General features: G+C 41.2%; 2 protein-coding genes across 5 annotated transcripts; one reads left to right on the top strand and one right to left on the bottom strand.

Annotated features, from left to right (window-relative positions):
* The first annotated feature begins 1006 nt into the window (after nt 1–1006).
* LOC103712556 (3-methyl-2-oxobutanoate hydroxymethyltransferase 1, mitochondrial) lies at nt 1007–8143 on the top strand. Of its 4 annotated transcripts, none has more exons than XM_088709345.2 (5): nt 1007–1551; nt 1632–1855; nt 1936–2082; nt 5585–5638; nt 5702–8143. In XM_088709345.2, exons 1-2 carry the CDS (start codon nt 1093–1095, stop codon nt 1665–1667), a joined length of 495 nt encoding a protein of 164 aa, XP_088565471.1. In that variant the 5' UTR covers nt 1007–1092; the 3' UTR covers nt 1668–1855; nt 1936–2082; nt 5585–5638; nt 5702–8143. The 4 variants fall into 4 exon arrangements, with proteins under 4 accessions (XP_088565471.1, XP_088565470.1, XP_088565469.1 ...); XM_088709343.2 differs by having other exon boundaries at nt 1024–1551; nt 1649–1855; nt 5702–6154; XM_088709344.2 differs by having other exon boundaries at nt 5585–6154.
* A 4976-nt stretch (nt 8144–13119) lies between these two features.
* Nucleotides 13120–15061, bottom strand: LOC103712469 (WRKY transcription factor 22-like). The gene is made up of 3 exons (XM_026805235.4): nt 14446–15061; nt 14236–14349; nt 13120–14129 (listed from the first exon to the last, which is right to left on the bottom strand). The coding sequence occupies exons 1-3, from the start codon at nt 14850–14852 to the stop codon at nt 13499–13501; spliced, it is 1152 nt and encodes a 383-aa protein (XP_026661036.3). The 5' UTR covers nt 14853–15061; the 3' UTR covers nt 13120–13498.
* Nucleotides 15062–19164: the final 4103 nt, after the last annotated feature.

Genomic DNA, 19164 nt, shown 5'->3' with positions numbered 1-19164 from the left:
CCATTCAAAATATAAGCAGAATTAATTAATATATGCGTACATATAAGCAAACCAGCCATGCATATGAAAGATGAAGATATGATTTAGCAGAAAAAAATAGATATATATATATATATATCCAAAAAAAAGAAATATATAAAAATTAAAGTACAATATATACATATATAAGAAATATATAAAAATTAAAGTACAATATATACATATATATCATATCATACCAAAGATAGAAGACCCTTCCTTGTAACCGAGATTTGATGTTAGATGCTAAAGCAGTTTTTATGTGCTTACGATTGTTCCGAGCTGGCTACTGAGCCAGTAGTGACCATGCATCATATATTTACGCATGATACACAGTGGAGAAAGAGGTTAAGGTGAGATGGACTTATATAATGGAGTCTATGTAACGTGATCGTGGCAAGAAAGGGGGAAAGTGAGAAAGAGAGAGCGTCTTATGGCTTCCGTTTGTGAGAAATGCAATGGATGAGCATAAGCTGATAACAGTAACATGGACAGTTGAGACAAAGGATGCCCACACAAGCCATGAGGACATTCTTTAGATCCAATGTGGCCACCGAGAGCAAGAAGATTTGATGCTACACTCTAATACATTTTTTTATTTTATTATTCTTTTTGGTACATTCGGTAGCTCATACTACTCTTGCGTGAACACTGTCATATGAATTAAATAACAAAATACTACACAGAGATGGAGAAACAAATACAAAGTGGATCCATAAAATATCTCTAGAATGACAAGCAGCAAGAAAGACGATCTAATTAACAGCTCTGTTCATCTTCCAGAATACGTGCACAATAGCTGACGAGCAACTTCCTCAATAGCTGCCGAATGTCCTCTAGAAGTAGGTGGTCGAGCACCCCGATCTTTTTTGTAGAATCCCCTCAAAATTAAAAAAAAGGGCTCTTGTGTGACTTATCCCACATCCAATAAGAATAAAATTGCAGGGAAATTTTAGGAGAGTAACGTAAGAATATTATGTGTATTTTCATATGAGACATTATAATTATTTATAAATAATATTTAACTTCCATCCATCTCTCTCTTGCTTAAAATCTGAAGTCTAAACAAGCCCGATGCTAAGACGTAGGAGCCGAATCCAAATCGAGCTGGAAGCGGAAGAAGAAGTGCAGGCTAAAACCAAGGAAGACAAAAAGCGAAAAAACATGCTGCGGCGGATGGCAAGGCGGCTGACGAGCAACTTGCCGGAGAACACGGTCTACGCCTGGCCGAAACCGCAGAGCCCGAGCCAGCGCGTGACGGTCAACCACCTCCGGCAGAAGCACCGGCGTGGCGACCCAATCACTGTGGTGACCGCCTACGACTACCCCTCGGCCGTCCACATCGACTCCGCCGGCATCGACGTCTGCGTCGCCGGCGACTCCGCCGCCATGGTCGTCCACGGCCACGACACGACGCTCCCCATCTCCGTCGACCAGATGCTCGTCCACTGCCGCGCCGTCGCCCGCGGCGCCTCCTGCCCCCTCCTTGTCGGCGACCTTCCCTTCGGCTCCTATGAATCTTCTCCCTCCCAGGTCTTCACCTCTTCCCCTCTCTCGGATAGGGCAAAAGAAAATCCCTTTTTTAAATTTCGTTTCTTGTTAATCTTTCTTAGACTGATGGCAAGGGCAGGCGGTGGACACGGCGGTGAGGTTCCTCAAGGAAGGGGGGATGGACGCCATCAAGATAGAAGGGGGCGCCCCCTCTAGAATCACGGCGGCCAAGGCGATCGTCGAGGCCGGGATTTCGGTCATGGGGCACGTCGGTCTAACTGCGCAGGCCATCAGCGTGCTCGGCGGCTTCAGGCCCTAGGGCAAGACGGTCGCCAGTGCCGTCAAGGTCTCTCCTTTTAGCCACTTTGATGGTTAAACGGTCCATCTTTTTTGGATTTAATAGGTAAGTGGAAGGCTGTGGTGCAGGTTGTGGAGACCGCGCTCGCCTTGCAGGAGGCCGGATGCTTCTCGGTTGTCTTGGAGTGTGTGCCCGCACCGGTGGCGGCAGCAACTACTTCTGCCCTCAAGATTCCAACAATCGGCATTGGGGCCGGGCCATTCTGCAGCGGTCAGGTTCGTTCATCTGCAGCCCCCAATTTTCTCACCTAAAGGGCTATAAGAAATCCTTTTAATCTTGTTTCTTATATAACAAAATTAAGCACAAGAACATGAGAAGTATCTATCCTTTGTGGCTCCTCAACATAGATAAGTCCAAAACAACCAAACATGTTACAATTGGGGCACTTTATACATTTATGATGTTGTAAGATTAGGATGCTTAGAATCCAGTGACTGAGACTGATATTTCCTTTTGTTAAGTGTAGATTCTTTAAATTGCTTGTGGAATAGCTTGATAAGACTTGCCTAATCCATTTGATGACTGCAAAAGATGATTGTACTCTGAGATTACTTGTGGAGATAGTGAATAAATGATTCCTTTTTCTGTTCGATATTTTCCATTAACTAGGTGGTATTAAACTTGTATCGCCTGTGGTGCCATGGAGTCAGATTGTCTTCTTTATTTGACCAGGGACAAAGAGAATTAGGAATTATTTTATAATTTAGTCGGAACAATCTGTCCACTTGATGCCAATCCATCATCATTTTTTAAAAAGTAATTAAGTATAAAAAGGAAGATACCAAGGAAGATTCTAGGAAAAATACAGCCTGATCGAGGTAGAGGAAATTTGAGATGTACTAATAGAGTTGTCTGATCATTTGATTCGATCGAGGAGAGGAACAATTTCTTCAATCCACTTAACTCGAATCTATCAAGAATTATGAAAAAGTGGAAAAAAATGGTGAAAATAGGATTTGCGTCTCTTTTCTTTCATTGATGATTTCCAAAAATTAAGATATATAGCCTCTATGTATGATAGTGAGGTCTGCTCTTACATAATTTGGGTTGGATTTTTTTTCTAGATCGAACAGGACTAGCTTTCCAAAAATAGACATAACTAGTAGAAATAAACATAAAAAAGACAAAAATTTTACAGAAGGTATCTCTCGACTTCTACGTCAACTTTGCCTTTTGTGGCTCTGCCTAATTCTTCTTAAATTGGAAGATACATTTGATCAAAGTCTTTTTCCAAAAAAAATAGCTCGCGATTTAAGGAAGGTATCCGATTTTTTTTATAAAAAAAGATCATCTCAATTAAATATTGTATGGTCAAGCTATGATCTTTAAAAGTTGGCTCGTGATTCGGCTTTCCGATATAGCGAATCTCGCTTGTGAACTCTGTTCAACTCTACCATAATGGCCAAAGTAGTCCACATCGCGACTGATAATCCTCTTGGATCATCATTGCATGGAGAACACCTATTATAAGATCAATATGGTTATTAGTGTCACATAGCTTGTAGCAATTGTTTAGATACTTCTTTTTTTATTAAAATAAAAGAAAGAAAAATTGACAATTGTACTGCTGCCTGGTGAAAATATTTGCGGATGGATGCTTGGTGAAATCGGTATAATATTTTACTAGGCATGAGTGTTAGAGGACTTGTAAGAGTTGGAACATTAATGAGGAGCTTGCTTGATTATTTTGCCATATGCAATGTATGATAGAATGTCCAAGTAGTTCTAGCAGGAAAGTGTCTTAAAGAATAATAAAAAAAAGGCCAATCTATTGCTAGATTGCTAAAGGGTGTATTTATAGGGGAGGGTAGAATGCACAATCTGTTGCTTGTGGCAATTTTTTTGTAGTGTGATAATATTATTGTATTTGAGTGATGAATTGTTTTCTCTAAGTTAGTGACTGGAAATCTTATTTCCTAAACCCTTAAAGTAGAATTGTTAGATGTGGTAAGAGTTATGTGTAAGAAATGTCGTCTTTAATTTGGAGTACTAGATGATCATGGTGCAGACCATTCCGGAAACAGGAACTGCAGACAAGTAAATTGAAAGCTTCGGCCATGAAGGTTTCATGGAGCATGGTCAACCAAACTTGCATTGATTCAAGCGATGTAGTCGCCAAAGAGAGAGAGAGAGATTTTAATTAGTCAAGAAGCCAGTGAAATAACTACTTTGGTAGCCGCTAATAGAATGAAATAACTGTCATTAGTACTATTATTGCATGGATAAGTACTCTGAAAAGCAAAACATGATTACATGAAGTTTTTAGGATGAAGTGAAAAAAAAGGGGCAAAGAGAGCAATATAAAAGAACATGTGATTATGTATGAGAGGAAGAAGTGGTCCTTGCAGCAAAACAAAAAAACTGAAAAGGTGCAAGAGGTAACTCGGGAATATAATCAAATGCCAGAGACGCACATCAAACCAATATGCCCTTGGATGCTCGTGTTAGAGGATGGGAAACATTATTGGAGGATCTGAAGCTCTTTCTGCTACCTGTTTTGGAAAGAAAGTATTTCCTTACCGAAATGTTGGATTTCGAATCTGCAGTGGTGGAGTACTTCAATTCATAAGCTGAATATGTAGACTAGAGAATTTCCCTTTACAAGGAATTGAGTAAGGTCTGGGAAGCTAAAAACTATGCTTAAATTTAAGCTAATGACTTTCAACATTTTGAGACTCTCTTACCAAAGAGATGATGTTATTAGGTACACCTAGCATACAGATGGTTTTCATGATCAGAACGTGTGATTAGAATCCTTGGGTACATATTTTAGGGAATCAGTGATGAACAATTGATATCTCTATAGAATTTGTGATCTTGAAGATTTGTTAGTCTTCATAAGCTAGGGGTAGGACAAAAAGTTATTAAGGGCTCATTCAGTTAGGCTTATGGGACTACTTTCTGATCATGTGACTCATTCTTTTTGTTCTTCGTGGGGTATAACTCCATTTTTTTTCCTTCTCTAGTCACTTTCAAGAGAAGTAAACTGATCTCTGAAAATCAGAGATCTCTTCAATTTCCATTTTTTTCTTTTTTTGGATGTGGGGGAGGGGTTATTGCACCCTTGTTGCTTTTGTGCCGTGCCTCAGTTAGTTCATTCTTTAGCCTGCTGTTTTGTGCTGAAGTTGCTTATTGTTAATTTAAAGAGTGGCAGTTCGCCACCTTTGGTTGGTTTTGTACAGCTATCAAGTGCTATATGGATTCCAGCTGAAACTTTTCTAAATTTTGTTAGATGCTTGGAGGAAAAATATTAAAATCACAAGACCTGGCAATTTATTATTCGTGCCCATGAACTTGAGTTGGGAAGTACAATCCTGCTACCATGCTATCCGCTACTAGTTTGTCTAACAAGAAAGGTTATCTTGATAATATGAGAGGTGGATTTGGAAGAATCAGAATAAAGGATTGCGGACTTCAACTGTAGATGAACGTCGTGAAAGGTTGTGTTGATAAGGAACTTGAAGACGTCTGTTATCTCATTTGATGACATAACTGAAACTGACAATGTACGAATTGATTTCAACCGTAGTAGTCAAAATGTTTTGTCTCGTAGGCTTTCTAATATGTAAACTTAACCTTGTTTTTGAACTTATATTTTGGTTGTATTTCTGAATGCTGAAGTTTTCCTCCTCCTCATCCTGCTTCTTCTTTTGCTGCTGAGTCTCCAAAACATATTTTAATGCCATAGTTACACCAATTTACATCCATCCCATACAGGTGCTAGTTTACCATGACTTGCTGGGCATGTTACAACACCCTCATCATGCTAAGGTTAGTACTGAACTCTATTCTTCGTGTTCTTCAGAATCCGAAATGATTTCTAGATGCTGGCAGGTTACTCCTAAATTCTGCAAACAATTTGGACATGTGGGGGTTGCCATCAACGAGGCTCTATCAGAGTACAAACAAGAAGTAGAAAGCCGATCATTTTCAGGTGCAGCTTACACACCATACAGAATAAGTGCAGCTGATGTTGACAGGTTTCTGAATAAGCTCCAGACAATGGGCTTGTATGAGGCTGCCACAGCAGCAGCTGCTGCTGCTGAGAATGTTGAGACAGCTGGGAGACCATCGGAAGACACATGCTAAGTGTGAATTTTGCTTTCGACAACCAGGTCTTTCTGCTAGTTTTACCTGACATTTTCTTCTTTTTCTTCTTCCTCTGCATGGATGGTTCAGCACTTTTTTTTTTCCAAGAAAAAGCTGCCCCTTGAAGAATGGAAATGGATATGAATCTTTTTACTATAATATTCTTTATTTTACACTAAAAAACGTTTAACCATCTAACTTTATATCTTCCCTGAAAGTAATAAATTGGCTTGTTTCTCGCACTCTTAAAATGCATGAAAGTGTTCTTTGAAAGCTTGTCATACAAATGCTTTTGGTTTGAGCTGAGTGGTATTTGTTTTTCCAGGGGGTAGGACAACGAGTTAGATGCATGTATGTATCCTTTGGAGGTCTTTGCTATGAAGCCTAGAAACATATCGATTTCTTGGGACTAATCTTTAGCCTCTGCCGTTACATCTTTTTCTATGTTTCTAGCATTGAATCTTTTTTTTTTCCAGAAAACTTTTAGATGATGAATGACCAAGTTTTAGTTCCATGAAGTAGAACTGCGGTTGTGAGAAGATTTGGTTAGGGAGAGAGAAGGCAACCGGCTTTAAGACATGATAAAAGGAGGACGATATCATAAGTTTGCAACTTAGCAGACTTGCTAAGCCTACTTCCTCAGCTTGTAGTTCCTCTCTCTCCTTTCTTTCTCCATTGTCTTGGTGCTCCTTGATATACTTATTGTGTCTCCAGTCTCCACTCCCTTAATGTCTTCATTGCATGATCATCTTTTCACAATATCCTATGTGTTCATTCTGTTTTGCTTATCAAGACGATCATCAAGCAGAAATCCTGCCCCTTCATTTTCTTCTCCACTTTCTTAAGAAAAGTCCAAGTTTTGGATGACAATGCAATCGGCCTTCTTCACCAGCATCCCTATTGTGGGCTATCTAGATGCCAAAATTTATCAACGATGCACCTTGTATTATATTGTATAGAGATGGGCATTTGGCTCAACATCGTGCCCTAAGGTACCAGGAATCATCATGAGTCATTATGCAATTCTTGCCATATAGATGAGGCATTAGTGCTGACCTGGTTCAAAGTGAGACTCATCATAGTATATATCTGTTATTATTATCAGAATTATTGGATGTAGCTAATTATATATTCTTGAGATTAATGGTCAAATTCTTTGAAAATTTTATCATTGCTAGGTGGGACTTGTTTTTATTTGATTTGGGTGTCATAAGTATTGTGCTAGAAGAACCAACTGGTACTGGAGAAATACAGAATGGATGAATGAGGGAGTAGTGAATAATCCTCAAAATCATTGTTTGTCATGCACCAAAATGTAAATTACTAATGATACATAGCAGCTAGATGGAAGGATCTCTGATTGTGTTACTTCAGTTATTTTGGCGGTCTGTTTGCTGAAGGAAGAAAACTTCTTTCTGCGGAAGCCTATAAAAGTCCAAATAATAGAACAACTGCTGCTTGTGGTGGTGATCATAGGATGGAGGTGGACATAGTGAGTTGTAAGTTCATTGCAATCCGTGGAGACAAGCTACAAATATCTACATAGTATGCCAGATTGGAACTGTGAAACTCCTGGCTTTCTCCTGGAATCCATTAAAGCTTCTTACTGATGGTGCACCATTAAAGCTAGTTAGATAGCCTGTCGCACCATTAAAGCTTCTTACTGATGGTTTTCTCCTGGATTCCATTAAAGCTCCTTACATGGTGAGTTTTAAGTTCATTGCCACCCCTGGAGTCAAGCTACAAATGATCTATGTAGTGCCAGATTTAACTGGGAAACTTTTGGTTTTCTCCTGGAATCCATTAGAGCTCCTTATTGATGCTGTCCCATAAGTATTATGAGGATGACATCATGCAATTGTCTTAAAGATTTGGTATTGGGTTCTTGTCAGTTTTATCTTCTTTACAACTAGTGGAGAAAGGGATAGGCTGGGAAGATAATATGAATGCTGGCTATTTTGGCCTTTCAAGTACAAATCACTTGGGGACCATGTTATTCATATGGAGCGGCACCTTTGGTCAAAGTTTTGTGCAATTGTTGTCTACTTATCTAATGTTGTTGTTTGTGAAGCTGAAGGGTGATATACCTTCTTGTATAGGACTTAACGATGATCCTGTAATCCTCCCACTCACCATTCAAATCAGTTAAATCTTAATTTGGTATACTCCATTGAGAGTTGCAAAGCATATAGGTCTCCTCATTTCTTGAGCTGTTGTTACACATGAAAAGTTTTTGACAACACAAAGATTGATGATATCGTTGCTATTAACCCCATGTCTTGGTGTAAATACTTACATGATATATGTGAACGTATTCTCGCAAGCAACTGTTGGTTTTTGTGTAGGTATTTGATGCAACTTAAATAAACTAAACCTTCCAACCTCTATCAGCCTTCCCATCTTGATATTTTTAGCTATCAAAAGCAATACATTTTTCTCTCAAATGTTTTAAGTAACTCTTTTCCTGATGTTATATCTTTGTCAACTTAGTGAAATAGACACATTCTCTTATTCTATTTCATAGGCAATCCATACTTTGTTGAAATTTGCTGAGGCCTGCCTATTTATCTGGATGCTTTTAACACTCAGAATATCTTTGTTAACTCTTTAATCCACCCCAATGTTTTGCTGAATCTTTTACCTGTAAAGTGTGTGGTCAGGTTGGATATCCTTGGATTGACCTGGGATCGAGATGGTTCTAATAATTGATGCTCTTGTTGATGGATATCTTTATCCAGCTCCAATAGTAGTCCATATTACTTCCTGAAACTGATGCTCGAGTTGACAATCTTTGCCGTCCACCTCCATTGCAAATCCTTATTAAGCAGTGTGCCATCATCACTTTTAGTAGGCTGTTGCATACTCTTGTGTTTTAAATTCACTCTTTGAGATTACTTTTTTTTTTTCTTTTCTAAAATAGATAATTCACACTGTTTTAGTATGAATCCATCTAAAGAAACAAAGAAGTTATATATTCTGAAATGCCCCCGAGGCAAGGAAACAATCTGTTCACAGCACATTATCGAAGTGATGAGCTACAAAAGGGGTTACCTAGTCTGTAGCACCATTTGCTTCGTGATAGATATGTCTCACGATAGATAAGTGCTCCCTCTTAATAGGTTCCAAATGTTCTGTAACAAGGGATATGTACCCATCGTTCTAGCTTGCTTCTCGATTCAAAAGATCACGGTGGCAGAGTCGCTTGCTACGAGAATGGAGTCCGCTCTCAAGGCATGCCAAGCACAGCTAATGCTTGCCAAAGTTGGTCCTCAATTCCACTTTAGGAATTGAGGTGTCGAAAATTAGACTATAGGAATTTCTGATCACAAATTTCGCTTCACCTCGTGTGAGAGAGCTGACCTAACTTTCAGCATGAGAGATGATTATTGGTCCTTGACAGCTATCCTATCAACTGTTGTTGAGGCATGGATTTTATTCCATTTAGTACATCCCTCGGTCCTTGAAAAGATGGATCTGTTACAACTTACAAGGTGTCGCAGGCTTGTGAGCTTAGACTTTTCCGCATGGATTCCCGTACACTTGGAATGCACCTCATGTTGGTCGCATGCAGAGCCGGCCCGAGCCTTAGGCGATCGAGGCGGTCGCCTAAGGCCCCGGGCCAATGGAAAGCCCCGGGAGGTGAAGGGAGAAAAGAAATTGAGAGAGAGAGGGGGAAGTTTTTGGCACCGTGATCAAAAGGAAGCAAAGGCCCCTTTTAAAACAGAAACAGGAGCTGGCTACGAGTCTTCCCCCTTGATGGAAGGGAGGTGGAGAGTTTTCTGGCCTGCAGAGGAGCAATTTGGGAAGTTGGGGACAGTAGTTTTGTTTTGGGTGGAGGGGGAGAGAGAGAGAGAGAGAGAGAGAGGAGGGATTTGGTTGGCTTGATACCCGCCTGAAGCCACTCTTGTCTTTCATCCCTTCTCTTTTTTGGTTTTGGTCTTGGTTTTCCTTCCCTCACAATACTCCTGATCCACCTGGGCCATCGGGAAGAAAGATAGGGGGATTGGAGATGGACTTCTTGGAGGGTAGAGAGAGAAAAGGAGGGAAGAGGGGGGGGGGGGGTGTTGAATGGCTGCTGTGCTGTGATGCTGCAGTAGCTGCTTCGGTACTCACCAAGTAAGGGTACTCACTTTGAAAGGGAGATGGTGGGATGGGATTTTTATTAATTAGATCGGGTGAATTTTCCATAATGCCCCTACTTTCTTTTCTAGAAAAGGCCTGGACAAATTCTGCTCTTGCTTTACCATAATTTCCATAATTTCTTTATCTTGACCATGAAGTGATAGGATGATCTTTTCCTATTCTACTCTTACTTGACAGAATAAAAGTATTATTAAGCATTATCTCAGTTATTTAATCAGTTTCATGGCTCTTTTCTTAGGTTAATTACTTTTCTATATTTTCATTCAAAAATTATATTAAATTGAAAAGACTTCTTATCTATCCTTATTAGATTCGTGTATCTTTATTGGAATATTATACTTGATTACTATCTATTTTTATATCATTTTTAAAAAATATTTTATACTTATTTAAAATTTTATTATTAAAAAAAAGGCCTCATCTATTGGATTCGCCTTAGGCCCCCAAATGTATTGGGCCGCCCCTGGTCGCATGGCATGCAGGCTAACCGCCATCTAATGCCGGCTTGTGCGAAACGGGCGCGGTGCATGGTGCCTGCGTGCAAATACGTGCGGATCGTCAGCTCAAGCGTGTCAACAAAGCACGAGGGAGCATGTGAATTCTGGCTTTAGAATGTAATTAAACAACGGAGTGTTTAGGTGTGAGCATTCTTTCTGCTTTATGTAGTCTTTTTGTTAGTAATGTAATTGTTTGTGATCTTGCGAGAGTAATATGAGCCGCCAATATATTTTTTTAAAAAAAAAGCGGCGGCTAAGAGCAAAGAATTCTGTTACGTACGAGCAAAGGACGCCGGTGATGGCGTAGAGCCCATCTCTTCGAAAAGGCATTCCATCCCTCCAATACATATGCTAGCGTGAGACCTGTGCAAAAATGCAAGAGCGAGATTGATAGCTGGGATCTTCTAAATAATTAAAGAATTTTTTTGGTTCATGTACAAGACTTGATTAGCATACAATCACATTAGGTAGGTGTGCTTTAATTCTTTAGGGGTGTATTTGGCTAGCCCTGAGAATGTAGGAAGTCATTTTTACAAAGTGAATTTTCAACCACCTGCAGTCACTTGGCTGCAAAAATGAGATCCAAAAATCACTTTGGGGCCTAAAATGAATTTCAGCAATTTTTGGAAAAAAAGGAAGGGAGAGGGTTGGACAGATGGATTATTTTACTATTGATAAATATTATATTATAATAATTACTATTAATATTATTATTATAGTATGTTATATTAGAATATGATAATATTTATATTATTATTTTAACGTTATTTATTATAATGGTTAATCGCTATTTGTTGTTAACTTATTATTATTAATTATTTTATTTTAACTATGATTGTTATATTATGATAATAAATGTTGATGATATTATTATCTTACACTGTAAATGATACTATTTAAATATTAATAGAATAAATTGATAATAAAACAAGTATATATTATTCATTCAATACATATTTAAAGTGACTTTTTTATCTTACAGCTAAATATTCAAAATGACTAAAGTGCACTTTATCAATGTTTACTTTCTCAACAAAATAAAAGTAAAAATTTTCACTTTTTCAAATTAGCACTGCTTTCAAAAAGTGTCCAGCATTCACTTTTGTTTCACCCGCATAAACATATATATTCTAGTTCGGAAAAAAGAGTAAAAAAGAACCAAGAAGGTTTATTTATCGAGAATAGAAATATTTTTTTGTTGGAAAGAATGGGAAAATACTATCCACTAAATAAAGTTGTCATGCCCTTTTTCTTCTAGGCAAGAGGAGAGAAAATATCAATTTGATTTTTTAAAATATAAGAACCTGGCCAGTCTATTCACAGTTTCCTTACTCATATGAACTCTGTGTGGGATCCATTGGCACTTTTTGAAAAAAACTAGAAATTGAAAATTTTTTAAAATGAGTCATTGCATATTTCAAATTTTCATATTTGACTTACATCTTGGTAACCACACTTGTTTAGAGTGTTTTTTCCCCTTCTTTTATTTGCTCGAGCATGTGGATCATACATTCTTTGCTTGTTTCTTTTAATGCAAATCTTTCACATTTAACCATGCATGGAGCTTGAGTAGTCAGACTAGGTGGCTCTAATGTTAACATAATAATATAACATGAGAATCTAGGGCAAAAATCCTACGTAATTGCGAAATTTGGTGAGGATAAAAAGGAAAAAAAAGTAATTTTATCTAACCATTTCTTTTATATGCGGACAATGCATGAATCCAAGCAAACCTGTTGCATGGGTGTAATTTTTGGTGAAGAGTGTTGCAATGCTTACGTGCTTGCATAAAATTGCGCACGATGTGGTTTGGCCATGGGTGAGCTTCATAGAGGCTATTCTTAAAATACATGCTTGCAGGCATAAGTTTTTTCCCTTATGGAGATAGAATTAAGAGATGTGTGGGTGCTTGCCTACATGGCTACATGGCAACAAGTTGAGTTTGGCGCATTTGGCTTGGAATCACAGAGAATGGCAATTTGAATAGATCAAGAGTGAGATCAGAATGTGCATCGTTTAATACAATCACGATTGTCGATCAAATTATTCTAATATGCGAAAGCTGATATTTAAATTATGTTAACGGTCATATAGCCGCGAGTGATGGAATCTTCGAGCAAAACCAAACGATTTGAGTACTAAATTAGTCATCTCCTAATTAATGACCGGAAGATTAATGCAAAACCGTTGGCAGCGAGATTGCCAAAAAGAAAACCGTGAAGGCGGGCCGGCTCCCGTCCCGTCCCCATCCCTCCATCTGAGTCTCTACGTGGCAACACGAGGCCAGTCCTTTATGCGTGGGGCCCAGAGCGACAACTGTCTTGCAAGACTTTTTTTTCTTCTTTATTGATAACTCAAGTCAATTAAAACAATTACGTAATTTCTTCGAGAACATTAAAAACAGTGGGTTCAAAGCCAGACTAACAAACGGACAAACAACCGCTTCACAGATCCGCGTTGACCGGCCATGGCCTCCCCCTCAACCCAAACTCCCCCCACAGGGAATCCATGACAACACCAAAAGTCAAACACAGAGAAATATAAAAATTAAACCGAAATACAGCCAAGGAAAGCAATCGGACAAGAGCGACCGAATCATCACAGAAGTAATGTTTACACAGGAACAATTTACCAAAAGAAAAAAAGGTCAACAAAATTACAAGCTTTGCCGTTTCTAGCTCCAGAGAGAGAGGAAAGAGAGAGAGAGCATGAAATCATGGAATTCTGGCCTTTTTTTTCTGTATGTAGTTTAATTAAACTAAAAAACGCTAGGCATGGGTAGGGGATTTGATAAATATAAACGGACGGATCAGATGCTCTCTTGCACACTCTCTCTCTCTCTCTCTCTCTCTCTCTCTGTGTGTGTGTGCTGTCTGATGGCAGGAGGAGCAGAGGGTTGTGATCAGCTACCGCCCGCGGCGGCCGCCGCGTTGTTGTTGCTGGTGGACAGCCATGGCGGAGGGAAGAAGTGCTCCTCTAAGTCGCCGTCATCGTCGAAGAAGGTGGAGGCGACGGCCTCCGTCGCCGCCGTGGAGATGGGAGCCGAGGCGGTCGGGGCACCGGAAGGCACATCTAAGCCCATGAGGAGCAAGCTGTCCTCGCCCATCACTTCCATGTCTTCTACCAGTAGCATTCCCTCTTCCTCTTCTTCCTCGTCGTCGTCTACCTCGTCGCCGTCCTCCCTCTTGCCGGGCGGGCGTTCGCGGCGGAGGAGCTCATCCTCCATGGAGGCCGTGAGAGGGGTGGTGGGGGAGAGGCCCGCGGCGGTGGAGGACGACGGTGGACTTGAGGATGGATTGACGGGAGGGAGGTGCTCGCCGTCGCCGGCAGCGGGCGGCGGGGTGGCGGTGGAGGAGGAGGGAGGAGGGGGGAACTTTTGGCGGGTGCTGCCGGCGAGGGAGTTGCGGTGGGTGGGCAGCGGGTGGTTGTGCTCGGCGGTGTAGGTGATGACGAACATGTCCGGGTCCGTCCGGCTTCGTTCCACCTGCTTCCGGGCCAAGCATCCCTTGGAACTGCTGCACCTATAGTATCCCCTGTTTCAAGAGAAGACGCACCGCAAAGTTGGCACTTCCCTTCTCTTTTGGAGCAAGAAAGACTAGAAGAAGGAATCAGGGAGGGAGGATGGGATGCAGCACTAACCGGGGGTAAGGCGAGCCCTTTATGGGTTTCTGGCCATATTTCCGCCAGGCCCACATATCGGAGGAGAGGCCGTCGGCGGGGACATGACACACCACCCTCTTCTGCTGGTTCTTTCTGGAATTCACATCAAGATCCGATTTTTAAGCCCAAGATCCCATTTTTCTCTTTTTTAGACGAATGAATTTTATTACCTTCTTTTGGAGCACTTACCTTCTTTTGGAGCGGGAGGTCTGGGATGGGGGACGGTGGGGCTGCCTGCTGTGCTGCTGCTGGGTGGCCCCCACGGCGGGGACCAGGGAACCGGCGCCGGTGACGGCGAGCGATGCGGAGGACGGCGGCGAGGAAGGGCCGCTTCGCTGCGGTTGCTGCTCGGCTTTGGAGAAGAAGGGCTTGCAGAGCTCCTCCAGCTCCTGGAGCACGCTCCGGGACTCCAGCATATCCGGGAAGCACAAAGGGAAGCCGCCGCCGCAGCCCTCTCCTCCATCCAGCGGCCCCGTCTCCTCCACCTTGATGTCCGAAGGCGGAGGGAAAGAAGAGAACGGGTCCGTCGTCGCCGCCGGCCCCGTAAACCTGCAGCTCCGCACCACCGCATGGAGATCCCAGTTGTCGTCATCCATCGCCACCGCAGAGAACAAACCAAATCAAACAAAGAAAGCCGGTGCCTTGGAACTCGCGCTTGGCCCGAGATGTGACCTCGGAGTCCAGCTATATAACCATCTCACGGACGAAAGCGGCCGCGTCGAAGAGGAGAAGAGAGAAGAGGTCTGGAAGGCAGAAGGGGAGGAAGGAGCGGCGCTGACTTTCTTAGAGAGAGAGTGGTGTTGGAATTTATACGGGGGAGGGGCAAAAGGGGAAGAGTGGGGCTCGGTAGAGGTGGAGGTGGGCATTGGATCCCCCTAAAGTCGCCAAAACCGGCCGGTCTTTTTTCAAAGGCCCGGAAACCGGGTTTGCGTTTCCCACTTGACTTTGGCCAAAATGTCAAAGGGGTGAGAAGAGAGAGAGAGAGAGAGTGGGATAGAGCTGTGCCTCTGAGAAGAGAAAAATAATAAAAAAAAAGTCGTCGCTTCCACCCACTTCCACGCGAGCGGTCCTCGGTCCTCTAGAAAAAGATAACATTTAGTTAATAAGTCTGACAGTGATATTCGGACGCTAATTTAATATTTCGAAGACCCGGCTGCGGAGGCCGCGGTGGCAGCAAGCCCCGCGGCTACAGTGACGCGGGGGCGAGGGAGGGAGGGTGGTTAACGGGGATCTGGACACGTGCACCGCACGTGGGCCGGCCAGCTAGTGGGCCCCAGGTAACGGTTCTTTGGGGGGAAAAAACGAACAGCTGGCGGTAAACATTCAAGATCGGTGGGCCCAATTATAATGATTCCCATGAATTTTTGATGGAAAGGCTTATGCCAAATCATGTGCACATGGGCTGCAAGATCATAGGATGGATGTGCTGACGGTACGAGAGAAGATAATTTTTCTATGATTGGAATTTTATTTTTTGATGCATGATATTAATTATCAGTTAGGATAAATCATTAGATTATGACATGTACAGATGTATTCATGCAAAATTAAGTGTTTGATAAGGGAAAAAAAAAAGCTATCATTTGAATTCACATCCATCCATTGGGGGGAAAGGAAATGCGTCAACAATGTAAAAGCTTGAAATAAGTTTACACCAAAATATTCAAAATTTAATATTTTAAAACATTTTATACTATTATTATAATCAATAATACATGTGCACTTAAATCTGAATTATGCCTTCTAGGGAGAGGGTACTGAAGGAGGCTTTTGACCCACATTGATGCAAATTGTTTTAAATAGGGGAAGATGCTATAATTAATAATCATGATAATAGAAGCGTAGCCGAGTAGCATCAAGCAGTCGTCGTTTTATCAATTAGTATCCCAAAAATAGTTGTATCCATGCTCTTTGAATGTTGCACCATAAATTGCTTACAAAAAACTAAAGCAAACCAGGTCTTTTAAATGACCATCCATTAATATAAGCATGCATTGATAGCAAGATGCATTCCATGCTAAACATCATCATGGTTGAATTTTAATAGATGTCTAAGAGCTACACATTTGCTTTTCGGCGAACAGATCGATGTATTTAATTCTCGTAAGCACTTTCATAAATAGGAGGGAAATAAAGTTAGAAAGACAATTATTTTTGGCTTTGATTTAGGTTTAGTATTGCGCGTGATCATTAAAATCTCATAGGGGCTTGCTTTCAATATTTTTTGATACACCGGTGATTTTTGTGCAATATTTAATGGTGTTGTGTACTCGTGTTGAAATCTTTTATAATTTGATTGTCAACTATTTTTTTTGTACAAATTGCATCATAATTGTTGACGAGAACCAACCCTTTATCCTTGCCCACTGATTTCCATTGTCCAACTTGGAGCTAGTTCGCGTGACCAAATTCCGGTGTATATGTACACTGAATGAGAAGCCACCAGCCAAGTCCTCACAAACAAACCCTCTTCGGTGTAATGATAAAATATTAAAAGATCATATATATGTAGGCTATTATAGAAAAATAATAACTCAAATATTTCAATGTTCATCATGAAGGCAGAATTTTTGTTAGACTCGATCTATGTTCCACCTCAAAGATAAATTTTATATAGCAAACTTGTACTTAGGCCTATGCACTACCTTCAATAAACAACTTTATATGCATCATGCATTGCTCTTATCAACAAAAAAAATAAAAAAAAAATCTCCACATGCGACACCATCCTTAGTCAAGACACGTAGCACCGTTTGTTTGATAAGTTAAATACATGCGTTTAGGTTACTTACTCTTTCTCTCCATAGCGAAATAGATACAGCATAAGAAATAGTTCAAGCCTTAAAAGTTTGGTATAATTTTGGCTCCCACGTGGAGATGAAAGATGGTGTATAGGCTAATAAAACAAGCTCAAGCGCATACGATCAGAGCCGGCCCGAGCCTTAGGCGATCGAGGCGGTCGCCTAAGGCCCCGGGCCAATGGAAGGCCCCGGGAGGTGAAGGGAGAAAAGAAATTGAGAGAGAGAGGGGGAAGTTTTTGGCACCGTGATCAAAAGGAAGCAAAGGCCCCTTTTAAAACAGAAACAGGAGCTGGCTACGAGTCTTCCCCCTTGATGGAAGGGAGGTGGAGAGTTTTCTGGCCTGCAGAGGAGCAATTTGGGAAGTTGGGGACAGTAGTTTTGTTTTGGGTGGAGGGGGAGAGAGAGAGAGAGAGAGAGAGAGAGAGAGGAGGGATTTGGTTGGCTTGATACCCGCCTGAAGCCACTCTTATCTTTCATCCCTTCTCTTTTTTGGTTTTGGTCTTGGTTTTCCTTCCCTCACAATACTCCTGATCCACCTGGGCCATCGGGAAGAAAGATAGGGGGATTGGAGATGGACTTCTTGGAGGGTAGAGAGAGAAAAGGAGGGAAGAGGGGGGGGGGGGGGGTGTTGAATGGCTGCTGTGCTGTGATGCTGCAGTAGCTGCTTCGGTACTCACCAAGTAAGGGTACTCACTTTGAAAGGGAGATGGTGGGATGGGATTTTTATTAATTAGATCGGGTGAATTTTCCATAATGCCCCTACTTTCTTTTCTAGAAAAGGCCTGGACAAATTCTGCTCTTGCTTTACCATAATTTCCATAATTTCTTTATCTTGACCATGAAGTGATAGGATGATCTTTTCCTATTCTACTCTTACTTGACAGAATAAAAGTATTATTAAGCATTATCTCAGTTATTTAATCAGTTTCATGGCTCTTTTCTTAGGTTAATTACTTTTCTATATTTTCATTCAAAAATTATATTAAATTGAAAAGACTTCTTATCTATCCTTATTAGATTCGTGTATCTTTATTGGAATATTATACTTGATTACTATCTATTTTTATATCATTTTTAAAAAATATTTTATACTTATTTAAAATTTTATTATTAAAAAAAAGGCCTCATCTATTGGATTCGCCTTAGGCCCCCAAATGTATTGGGCCGCCCCTGCATACGATGCAGTGGCGTAGCATACGCACGAGCAAGGATCATGACAAAACAACAGGTATAATAAATACGTTAGGATGAAAAATTATTAGATAGATCAGATATATCGTAGACTTAGAATAAAATCATTTTATTTTTCTCTCTCCATTTACTTTTTAATATGAACTAGCAATAATTTAGGATGATTTTATCTTAAATCTATGGTTATTCTGATTCACCTAATAATTTCTCTATTAGGATGAACCGGGGGCCCTTCCTCCCTCCTCTACGAACAAACAATCCTATCCCACACCCCAAAAGATCGGATCATCTCGACCAGTAGGCCATTCTCCACCCATTACCACTCCCATCTAGATCATTCATCTATTCTATTCTCAAAATTGGCACCATATCATCATCATTCTTTAACTATTTGCTGCCAGCTGTGTCTGAAATGTTAATACCACCGGACGTGTTTATGTCACACTTATCACGTCAGGATTCCAGAATACAAGACCAAGTCAAGTCAAACAAATAGACTTTGGCCACCGCTTGCCCCATCAGCATGCCTACCAGTTTCCATAGTTTAAAGGAGAAAAGTCATTTTAGAAGAAAAATATGTGCATGCCGTACATCGTTAGCGTAACCATGGAAACGACAAGCGCTATCCAAACCTAAGGCGGTGCCACCGACGCTGCCAACTGATAAGACCGCCTCGTTCCTCGCCCATTCTCCTCCTCCTGTCCGGGCCCCACGCGCCCCGCGCCCCCCCCCCCCCCCCCCCCCCCCCTCCTCCTTCAGGAGTTCAGCGCGGCGTAGCTCCAGGCTCCACAGGCTCCTGCGGCCGGGCTTCTTTGGGGGTAGAAACAAGGGCAGATCCACACACCACTTGAGCCATATACTCTAATGCTGTACTTGTTTACGTGTTGGGGTGGCGCTAAGATCTCGCGCAGAGCAC

Source organism: Phoenix dactylifera, chromosome 12, assembly GCF_051530095.1.
Source record: "Phoenix dactylifera cultivar Ajwa chromosome 12, Ajwa_hap1_PhDact_Kaust_v1.1, whole genome shotgun sequence".
In the NCBI taxonomy this organism is placed as follows: Eukaryota; Viridiplantae; Streptophyta; class Magnoliopsida; order Arecales; family Arecaceae; genus Phoenix; species Phoenix dactylifera.
Note: the sequence above shows the minus strand (reverse complement) of the source record. Positions and strands in the feature narration are given on the sequence as shown.